The 10,071-nt window shown below is 68.7% G+C and overlaps 2 protein-coding genes across 2 annotated transcripts; one reads left to right on the forward strand and one right to left on the reverse strand.

The window, feature by feature from the left end:
• The first annotated feature begins 204 nt into the window (after positions 1-204).
• PAK4 (p21 (RAC1) activated kinase 4) lies at positions 205-8,273 on the forward strand. Its single transcript, XM_068424695.1, has 8 exons — positions 205-429; positions 1,688-2,356; positions 2,743-3,165; positions 4,777-4,910; positions 4,992-5,118; positions 5,199-5,324; positions 7,357-7,491; positions 7,591-8,273. Exons 1-8 carry the CDS (start codon positions 226-228, stop codon positions 7,744-7,746), a joined length of 1,974 nt encoding a protein of 657 aa, XP_068280796.1. The 5' UTR covers positions 205-225; the 3' UTR covers positions 7,747-8,273.
• Positions 8,274-9,454: 1,181 nt separating this feature from the next.
• On the reverse strand, positions 9,455-9,856 carry SYCN (syncollin). The gene has a single exon (XM_068424696.1). The coding sequence runs from the start codon at positions 9,854-9,856 to the stop codon at positions 9,455-9,457; it is 402 nt and encodes a 133-aa protein (XP_068280797.1).
• Positions 9,857-10,071: the final 215 nt, after the last annotated feature.

Here is a 10,071-nt window from a genome sequence, read left to right on the forward strand (position 1 = left end):
AGCTCCAAACCGGCGTGAGAGCTCAGCCCTAAACCCCCGGGGGTGGGTCAGGGGGTGCCGTGGGCTCGGGGGGGCTGTGACAGCTCGCCCGGACCCGGAGCAGCGCGGGGAAACGCTCCTGGTGTTGGCAAGCGTGTGGCAAGTGATTTTTTTATCACTCAGAAGTGGCTGTTGGTTTTTCTTCATTTTCCTCCCTCTTTCCCCCCCCCTCCAGGTCTTCTAACCATGTTCAGCAAGAAGAAGAAGCGCCTGGAGATCTCGGCCCCCTCCAACTTCGAGCACCGCGTCCACACGGGCTACGACCAGCAGGAGCAGAAGTTCACGGGGCTGCCGCGGCAATGGCAGGGCATCATCGAGGAGTCGGCCAAGCGGCCCAAGCCGCTCGTGGACCCCGTCTGCATCACGGCCATCCAGCACGGCTCGCAGAAGGTGGGCGGCTCCGCGGGGCCCCCCCCCGGGGAGGGCTGGGGGCTGTCGGGGGGCTGGGGAGCCGCGCCGCGGGCACCGCATGCCCTGGGAGCAGGTAAGGCGGCGGGTCGGGCTCGGACCCAGCGGCGTCCCCGCAGCGACCACCCGGGGTGAAAACCTCTCCCACAACTGGAATCACCCCCCTCCGAGGAAGCACCAGGGACAGGGTGTCCTCTCCCGCCCATCTCATCCCCCCCCCGTGCCTGTGTCCCCCCCCCCGAGCCGCCCTCGTGTCGTTGGTTTAAAGTCTGCCTTGTCTGCTGCCCCCTCCCCGTGCCCCAGCTCTGCCGTTCCTCCGCCTTCACCCCCATTAAAGCCCCCAGTGCCCAGCGCTGGTGTCACTGGTTCGGCTCGTTGGCCCCGGACAAAGGTGGCTCCGGTGGCCATGAGTAATGCGACGCCGGCCACGAGCCACGCTGGCCGCAGCCTGTCCCCACGGAGCCACCCCAGCCGTTCTGCTGACCCAAAAAGATGCCAAAACCCGCAGGTCTGATACTGGGAGCCGGGGAAACAGCCCACAGCTCCCCAGTTCGGTGTCCTGCCGCACTGGGAGCTGCCTCCCCGCGTCGGGGTTCGCCTTGCCCTACTCCCCTCTTCCCCTGCGCTCCGGGGGCTCGTTAATCTGCGGCTAACGAGCCGCCTCTGTCCCCATCTCCCTCCTCCATGGCCAAGGACGGTGGGGGGGGGTTTGCCAGGGCTCAGCCCCATCCAGGAGCAAACCCCGCTGCCCCCGTGGCCACCAACAACAGCGCTGGGGGCACACGGAGCCCCCCGGGCACCCGCTGGGGGACCAGCAGCCCCCCCAGACCCCTCCCCATGACCCCCCCCGCCGAGCGGGGCCGCCCCGAGGCTCCCGGGGCGCGCGGTGCCTCTCGCCGGATCCTGCTCCCCGAGGGAGCACCCAGAGCCCTGCCGGGGGCTGCGGGGGAACGGCAGAGCCCCCTCCCCACCCCCGCAGCACCCACCACCCTCGTCCCCAGCCCCGCCGGGCTCAGCCATCGGCACGGCTGGAGCGAGACCCCGTCCCCTCCCCGCATCCCCCTCTGTGTCCGCCGTGTCCCCATCACCACCAGGCATTTCATTTTCATTTTTTTTTTATTTTCTTCCTTTTTTTTGTGTGTTTTTTTTTCTTTTTTTTGTGTGTGTTTTTTTGTCTTGTTTTTTTGTTGTGTCCTGTCTGTGCTCCCGTCCGCCTCCCGCCCCGCGTCCTGCTCCAAAGACCATCGTGCGGGGCAGCAAAGCGGCCCAGGACGGCTCCCTCGCCTGGCTGCTGGACGAGTTTGAGAACATGTCCGTGTCCCGTTCCAATTCTCTGCGCAGGGACAGCCCCCCCTTCCCGCCCCGCCGCCACCACCACCACCACCAGCTCTGCCACGAGAACGGCCTCCCCGAGGGCCCGGCGGCCGCCACCACCCAGGAGAAGAGTCGCCGCGGGGCCCGGAGCGAGATAGAGCAGGGCAAGGAAAGACCCCGGGCGAGGGACGACCAGCGCGCCCACCACCACCAGCACCACCAGCAGCCCCGCGGGCAGGACCCCGGCCCCAAACCCCCTCCCTCGGCCCGCCCGCCCCCTCCCGAGTACCCCAAAACCCCGGCCGACCGCGACGGCTGGCGGGACCCCGCCGCCGACAGGGACTGCGGCGAGCCGGTGGTGCGGCGGGAGCGCCCCGAGCCGCCCCCCCCCGACAAGCGCCCCAAATCCACCCACGCCGGCGAGAGCAGCCCGCAGCAGCCCCCCCGCGACAAACGCCCCCTCTCCGGGCCCAGTATGCGGACTCCCCACATCCCCGTCTCCGAAGGGGTGATGAAGACGGCGCAGCAGACGGGACGGCCCTTTAACACCTACCCCCGGGCCGAGACCGACCCCGGCAGGGGCGCGGGCTCCCAGGTAAAGCCCCCCCCCCCCCCCCCACCCCAACTCCCCCGGAGCCGCTTGGCAGCCGCCTCCTTCCTCAGCAAAGCTTCTCTCCTCGCTCTGCCTCTCCTCGGACGGCCGCCTCTCTCCTCGCTTGCACCGGGAACCGGATTAACGCCGGTAGAACCGGATTAACGCCGGTAGATCCGGATTAACGCCGGTAGAACCGGTGCGCGCCGCAGCCCGCGCTGCGCTCCCCTTCCCGGTGGCCCCGTCTCCACAGCGGCCGCCACCTCCTCTCCCCGCTCCCCCCGGCTCCCCCCTCTCCTCCGGCAGCCCCCCGGTGCCCCGTGGCAACCCCCCCGCGGCCGCGCGCCCCCCGCCTGACGCCCCTCCTCTCCTCCCCCCCCCCCCCGCAGGCAGAGCACCGGCCGGCGCGGCCGCAGGAGGCGGCGTCCAACGGGCCGGTGAGCGGCGGCGGCGGCGGCGGCTCCCGAGCCCACCCGCCCGGGCCGCCGCGGCCCAAGAACCCCGAGCAACCCCCCGCCGGCCTCACCCCGCACGCCTCGGACCCCCACCTCGCCCGCCCGCCGGCGGGGCCGCAGCAGCCGCGCTCGCCGCAGCGTGAGCCGCAGCGCGTGTCGCACGAGCAGTTCCGGGCGGCGCTGCAGATGGTGGTGGACCCCGGCGACCCCCGCACCTACCTGGACAACTTCATCAAGATCGGCGAGGGCTCCACCGGCGTCGTCTGCATCGCCACCGTGCGCAGCACCGGCAAGCTGGTGGCCGTCAAGAAGATGGACCTGCGCAAGCAGCAGCGCCGCGAGCTGCTCTTCAACGAGGTGAGGGGGAGCGGGGACCCCCAGGGACCCCCTGCTCTGAGGTGGGGTCTCGGGGACCCCCCAGGGACCCCCTGCTTTGGGGTGGGGTCTCAGGGACCCCCCGGGGACCCCCTGCTCTGGGGTGGGGTCTCGGGGACCCTCGTGGGGACCCTCAGCCCCTGCTTCGGGGTGGGGTGGGCTTAACGAGGTGAGGTGGAGTGGGGACCCCTTGGGGACCCTCATGAGGTCCCTCAGCCCCGGAGGGTCCCTCAGCCCCTGCTTTGGGTGGGGTCTTGGAGACCCCCATGGGGACCCTCAGCCCCTGCTTTGAGGTGGGGTCTCGGGGACCCCTCGGGAACCCCCTGCCTTGGGGTGGGGTCTCGGGGACCCCCCAGGGACCCACTGCTTTGGGGTGGGGTCTCGGGGACCCCCTGCTTCAGGGTGGGGTCTCAGGGACCCCCCAGGGATCCCCTGCTTTGGGGTGGGGTCTTGGGGACCTCCGTGGGGACCCTCAGCCCCTGCTTTGGGGTGGGGTCCCTCAGCCCCTGCTCTGAGGTGGGGTCTCGGGGACCCACCGGGGACCCCCTGCTTTGAGGTGGGGTCTCGGGGACCCCCTGCTCTGGGATGGGGTCTTGGAGACCCTCGTGGGGTCCCTCAGCCCCTGCTTGGGGTGGGGTGGGCTCAGCTGCAGCCACAAGCTGCTCTTCAACAAGGTGAGGGGAGCGGGGACCCCTGGGGGACCCCCTGCTTTGGGGTGGGGTCTCAGGGACCCCTCAGGGACCCACTGCTTTGGGGTGGGGTCTCGGGGACCCTCGTGGGGTCCCTCAGCCCCTGCTTTGGGGTGGGGTCCCTCAGCCCCTGCTTTGAGGTGGGGTCTCGGGGACCCCTTGGGGACCCCCTGCTTTGAGGTGGGGTCTTGGGGCCCCTTGTGGGGTCCCTCAGCCCCTGCTTTGGGGTGGGGTCTCGGTGACTCCCATGGGGTCCCTCAGCCCCTGCTTTGGGGTGGGGTGGGATTAACGAGGTGAGGTGGAGTGGGGACCCCTTGGGGACCCTCATGAGGTCCCTCAGCCCCTGCTTTGGGGTGGGGTCTTGAGGACCTTCGTGGGGTCCCTCAGCCCCTGCTTTGGGGTGGGGTCTCGGGGACCCCCCGGGGACCCACTGCTTCGGGATGGGGTCTCAGGGACCCCCCGGGGACCCCCTGCTTCGGGATGGGGTCTCGGGGACCCCCATGGGGTCCCTCAGCCCCTGCTTCGGGGTGGGGTGGGCTTAACGAGGTGAGGTGGAGTGGGGACCCCTTGGGGACCCTCATGAGGTCCCTCAGCCCCTGCTTTGAGTTGGGATCTTGAGGACCCTCATGGGGTCCCTCAGCCCCCGCTTTGGGGTGGGGTCTTGGGGACCCTCATGAGGTCCCTCAGCCCCTGCTTTGGGGTGTGGTCTTGGAGACCCCCATGGGGTCCCTCAGCCCCTGCTTTGGGGTGGGGTCGGCTCAACGAGGTGAGGTGAAGTTGGGACCCCTCGGGGACTCTTGGGGGGTCCCTCAGCCCCTGCTTTGGGGTGGAGTCTTGGGGACTCCTGTGGGGTCCCTCAGCCCCCGTTTTGGGGGGTGGTCTCACCCTCTGCCCCCCCCCATAGGTGGTCATCATGCGGGACTACCAGCACGAGAACGTGGTGGAGATGTACAACAGCTACCTGGTGGGCGACGAGCTCTGGGTGGTGATGGAGTTCCTGGAGGGCGGCGCCTTGACCGACATCGTCACCCACACCAGGTACGTCCCCCCCCCACCTCCCTGGGGACCCCCCACCCATCCCACCGCCCCCTCCCACCCCTCTGTGCCCCCCCCCCCCAGGATGAACGAGGAGCAGATCGCCGCCGTGTGCCTGGCGGTGCTGCGGGCGCTGGCCGTGCTCCACGCGCAGGGCGTCATCCACCGCGACATCAAGAGCGACTCCATCCTGCTCACGCACGACGGCAGGGTGAGCGGGGACGCAGCCCCCTTCTCCTCCTCCTCTTCCTCCTCCTCCTCCTCCTCCTCCTCACCCCCCCGGCTCCCCAGGTGAAACTCTCCGATTTCGGGTTTTGCGCCCAAGTGAACAAGGAGGTGCCGCGGCGCAAGTCGCTGGTGGGGACGCCCTACTGGATGGCGCCCGAGCTCATCTCCCGCCTGCCCTACGGCCCCGAGGTGAGCCCGGGGGGGGGTGGGGGGGGGTTGGGGTGGCGTAGAGGGGGTTTGGTGGGGTCTGGGGTGGGTTTGGGGGAGCATAGAGGGGGTTTGGTGGGGTTTGGGGTGGGTTTGGGGGAGCATAGAGGGGGTTTGGTGGGGTCTGGGGTGGGTTTGGGGGAGCATAGAGGGGGTTTGGTGGGGTCTGGGGTGGGTTTGGGGGAGCATAGAGGGGGTTTGGTGGGGTTTGGGGTGGGTTTGGGGTGGGTTTGGGGGAGCATAGAGGGGGTTTGGTGGGGTCTGGGGTGGGTTTGGGGGAGCATAGAGGGGGTTTGGTGGGGTTTGGGGTGGGTTTGGGGGAGCATAGAGGGGGTTTGGTGGGGTCTGGGGTGGGTTTGGGGGAGCATAGAGGGGGTTTGGTGGGGTCTGGGGTGGGTTTGGGGGAGCATAGAGGGGGTTTGGTGGGGTCTGGAGTGGGTTTGGGGCAGCGTAGAGGGGGTTTGGTGGGGTCTGGGGTGGGTTTGGGGGAGCATAGAGGGGGTTTGGTGGGGTCTGGGGTGGGTTTGGGGTGGGTTTGGGGGAGCATAGAGGGGGTTTGGTGGGGTCTGGGGTGGGTTTGGGGGAGCATAGAGGGGGTTTGGTGGGGTCTGGGGTGGGTTTGGGGCAGCGTAGAGGGGGTTTGGTGGGGTCTGGGGTGGGTTTGGGGGAGCATAGAGGGGGTTTGGTGGGGTCTGGGGTGGGTTTGGGGGAGCATAGAGGGGGTTTGGTGGGGTCTGGGGTGGGTTTGGGGGAGCATAGAGGGGGTTTGGTGGGGTCTGGGGTGGGTTTGGGGGAGCATAGAGGGGGTTTGGTGGGGTCTGGGGTGGGTTTGGGGTGGGTTTGGGGGAGCATAGAGGGGGTTTGGTGGGGTCTGGGGTGGGTTTGGGGGAGCATAGAGGGGGTTTGGTGGGGTCTGGGGTGGGTTTGGGGGAGCATAGAGGGGGTTTGGTGGGGTCTGGGGTGGGTTTGTGGGGCGTAAAGTGGGTTTGGTGGGGTCTGGGGTGGGTTTGGGGTGGGTTTGGGGGAGCATAGAGGGGGTTTGGTGGGGTCTGGGGTGGGTTTGGGAGAGCATAGAGGGGGTTTGGTGGGGTCTGGGGTGGGTTTGGGGGAGCATAGAGGGGTGTTTGGTGGGGTCTGGGGTGGGTTTGGGGGAGCATAGAGGGGGTTTGGTGGGGTCTGGGGTGGGTTTGGGGTGGGTTTGGGGGAGCATAGAGGGGGTTTGGTGGGGTCTGGGGTGGGTTTGGGGGAGCATAGAGGGGGTTTGGGGGGGTCTGGGGTGGGTTTGGGGCAGCGTAGAGGGGGTTTGGTGGGGTCTGGGGTGGGTTTGGGGGAGCATAGAGGGGGTTTGGTGGGGTCTGGGGTGGGTTTGGGGGAGCATAGAGGGGGTTTGGTGGGGTCTGGGGTGGGTTTGGGGGAGCATAGAGGGGGTTTGGTGGGGTCTGGGGTGGGTTTGGGGGAGCAGAGAGGGGGTTTGGTGGGGTCTGGGGTGGGTTTGGGGTGGGTTTGGGGCAGCTTAGAGGGGGTTTGGGGTGGGTTTGGGGAGCATGGGGTGGGTTTTGGGGTGGATGGAGCAGGTTTGGGGGGGTCTGGGGTGGGTTTGGGGCAGCGTAGAGGAGGTTTGGGGGAGCATGGGATGGGTCTGGGGGAGGGTGGGGTGGTTTTGGGGGTCTGGAGTGGGTTTGGGGCAGCGTAGAGGGGGTTTGGGGGGCGTGGGGTGCATTTGGGGTGGCCTAGAGTGGGTTTTGGGGGTCTGGGGTGGGTTTGGGGCAGCATAGGAGGGGGTTTGGGGGTGTCTGGGTTGGGTTTGGGGGCCAGCGGTTGGGTTTGGGGGGCGTGGGGTGGGTTTGGGGGTGCATGGAGCAGGTTTGTGTGGGCGAAGGGTGGGTTTGGAGGTCATGGGGTGGGTTTGGGGCAGCATAGAGGGGGTTTGGGGGCCATGGGGTGGGTTTGGGGTGCACTGGGTGGGTCTGGGGGTGCGGGGTGCCCTCACCCCCCCGTGTCCCCCCCCCTGCAGGTGGACATCTGGTCGCTGGGCGTGATGGTGATCGAGATGGTGGACGGGGAGCCGCCCTACTTCAACGAGCCGCCCCTCAAGGCCATGAAGATGATCCGGGACAACCTGCCCCCCAAGCTCAAAAACGCCCACAAGGTACCGGGGCGGGGGGGGGGGGGGCCTGGGGAGGGGGCAAACCCCCCCTAAGGGACACGGGGACACCCCTGACACCCCCCCCGTCCCCCCCCCCCCCAGGTGTCCCCCTCCCTCAAAGGCTTCCTGGAGCGCATGCTGGTGCGGGACCCCGCGCAGCGCGCCACGGCCACCGAGCTGCTGCAGCACCCCTTCCTGCGCCAGGCCGGGCCCCCCGCCTGCATCGTGCCCCTCATGCGCCAGCACCGCCTGCGCTGAGGGGCTGGGACCCCCCCCCACCCCACACCCACCCCCCGGGCACCTCCCGTGGAGGGGGGGGGGGCGCTACCGGGGGGCACGGGCCCCCCCACCCCCGTGTGTACTACTGAGCCGGGGACGCGGCGACGTCACCGCCCCGGTGTGTGTGTCCACCCCCCCCCCCAGCTCCTTCCCGGCGGAGATTTGGGGCTGGGGTCCCCCCCCCCACCCCGGGGAGCCCCTCGGGGGTGCCCCCCCCACCCCGGGCAGCCGTTTGGCCCCCCCCCCCCCCCCCCCCTTTTATTTTTCTTTAAACCCCCTTTTTTATCCCCATCCGCCGTCTCCGGGGTGGGGGACGCGTCCCGCGGCCTCACTACTGATGGGGGGGGTCCCTGTTGCCCCCCCCCCCCCCATTTCAAACACATTTTGGGGGCTGTTGTTGCCCCCCCCCCCCCCCCCCCGTTTTGTTTTATATCGGAGCTATTTATATTGTCGTTTTGTACCGGGGGGGGCGCGGGGACCCCCCACATTACACGTGTCCTTTTGGAGACAGCCGTGTGCCACGTCGCTTCTTTGGGATGGGGGGGGGCGTTGTGGGGGGGACGCGGGGCGTGGGGGGGGGGTCCCTGCGTGGGGGAGAAGGGGGGGTGGTCATGGGGACCCCCCTTGCCCTGCCAGGGGGCCACCCACCCCCCCCCAATAAAGCACCCGCGAGGCAGGAGCTGCTGCGGCCTCCGAGGCTTTATTGGCTGCTCTCGGGGTTGGGGGGGGGACACGGGGGGGGGCACGGCCACGTCATGGTGGGTCAGCCCCCCTCGGTCAGCCCTGGCCCGGGGGGACTCACGGTGGGGACTCACGGCGACGTGTCTTGGCCCACGTTGAGTTGCCTTGGCCCACGTTGGCTCCTCGTGGCCCATGTTGGCTCCTCGTGGCCCATGTTGGCTCATGTTGGGTCGTCTTGGCCAAGTTTGACTAGTGTTGGACAGTGTTGACTCGTCTTGGCCCACGTTGACTCGTCTTGGCCCACGTTGACTCGTCTTGGCCCACGTTGACTCGTCTTGGCCCACGTTGACTCGTGTTGGCCCACGTTGACTCGTGTTGGCCCACGTTGACTCGTCTTGGCCCACGTTGACTCGTCTTGGCCCACGTTGACTCGTCTTGGCCCACGTTGACTCGTCTTGGCCCACGTTGACTCGTCTTGGCCCACGTTGACTCGTCTTGGCCCACGTTGACTTGTGTTGGCCCACGTTGACTCGTGTTGGCCCACGTTGACTCCCACTGACTCATGTTGACTGGCATTGGCCTACGTTGACTCGTGTTGACTCGTCTTGGCCCACGTTGACTCACGCTGACTCATGTTGACTCCCATTGGCCCGTGTTGACTCCCGTTGGCCAGTGTTGACTCTTGTTGACTTGCCGTGACCCGTGTTGACTCCCATTGACTCCTGTTGGCCCGTGTTGACTTGCCTTGATCCATGTTGACTCCCATTGGCCGGTGTTGACTCCCCTTGACTTGCCTTGACCCGTGTTGACTCCCGTTGGCCCCCATTGACTCCCGTTGGCTGGTGTTGACTCCCATTGGCCCCCGTTGACTCCCGTTGGCCCCCGTTGACTCATGCTGACTCCCATTGGCCCCCATTGGCTGCTGTTGACTCCCGCTGGCCCCCGTTGACTCGCGCCGACCCCCGTTGCCCGCCGTCGCCCCCGCGCCCCCCCCGCGCCGCCCGCCTCAGCTGCACTTGCAGTAGTAGCCGCTGATGGCGTCGTTCCAGTTGCCGAAGATCCCCCGCCGCACCTCCTGCAGCCGCGGCACCGCCCCCGCGCCGAACCGCCGGCTCTTGCCCTTCTTCCCGGCCCGCGACCACACGGTGAGGTCGCAGCGGGTGCCCACCACCAGCGAGGAGACGCGGTCGGACCAGCCGCGGGGCATGTAGGGCACATCGGAGCCGGGGGCCACCACCAGCGTGTCGCCGCCGCAGCACTGGTCGTAGTAGGGGCTGTCGTCGGCGTAGAGGAGGGCGCAGAGGCGGGTGCCGTTGGCCGTGCGCAGCGAGGAGGCGGTGGGGCACTGCGCCCGGGTGCCCCCCGCCGCCACCAGTGCCACCAGTGCCGCCACCAGTGCCGCCGCCATCGCCCGCCCCGCGCTGCCCCACGGCGCCACCCAGATATACCCGGGCCCAAGGACACGGTGAGGGGGTGGCACCCTGGTGTCCCCCCCGCCTTGGGCACCCCCCAGGTGCCCGGGCCTGGACCCCCCACCCCTGGGAAGGACCCAGGTGCCCCCCACCCCCCCCATGACCTTCCTCCTCCCCCTGGGAAGTGCCCAGGGTGCCCCCCCCACCCATG

The sequence above is a fragment of the Nyctibius grandis genome, unplaced genomic scaffold (genome assembly GCF_013368605.1).
Source record: "Nyctibius grandis isolate bNycGra1 unplaced genomic scaffold, bNycGra1.pri scaffold_190_arrow_ctg1, whole genome shotgun sequence".
NCBI classification, from domain to species: Eukaryota; Metazoa; Chordata; class Aves; order Nyctibiiformes; family Nyctibiidae; genus Nyctibius; species Nyctibius grandis.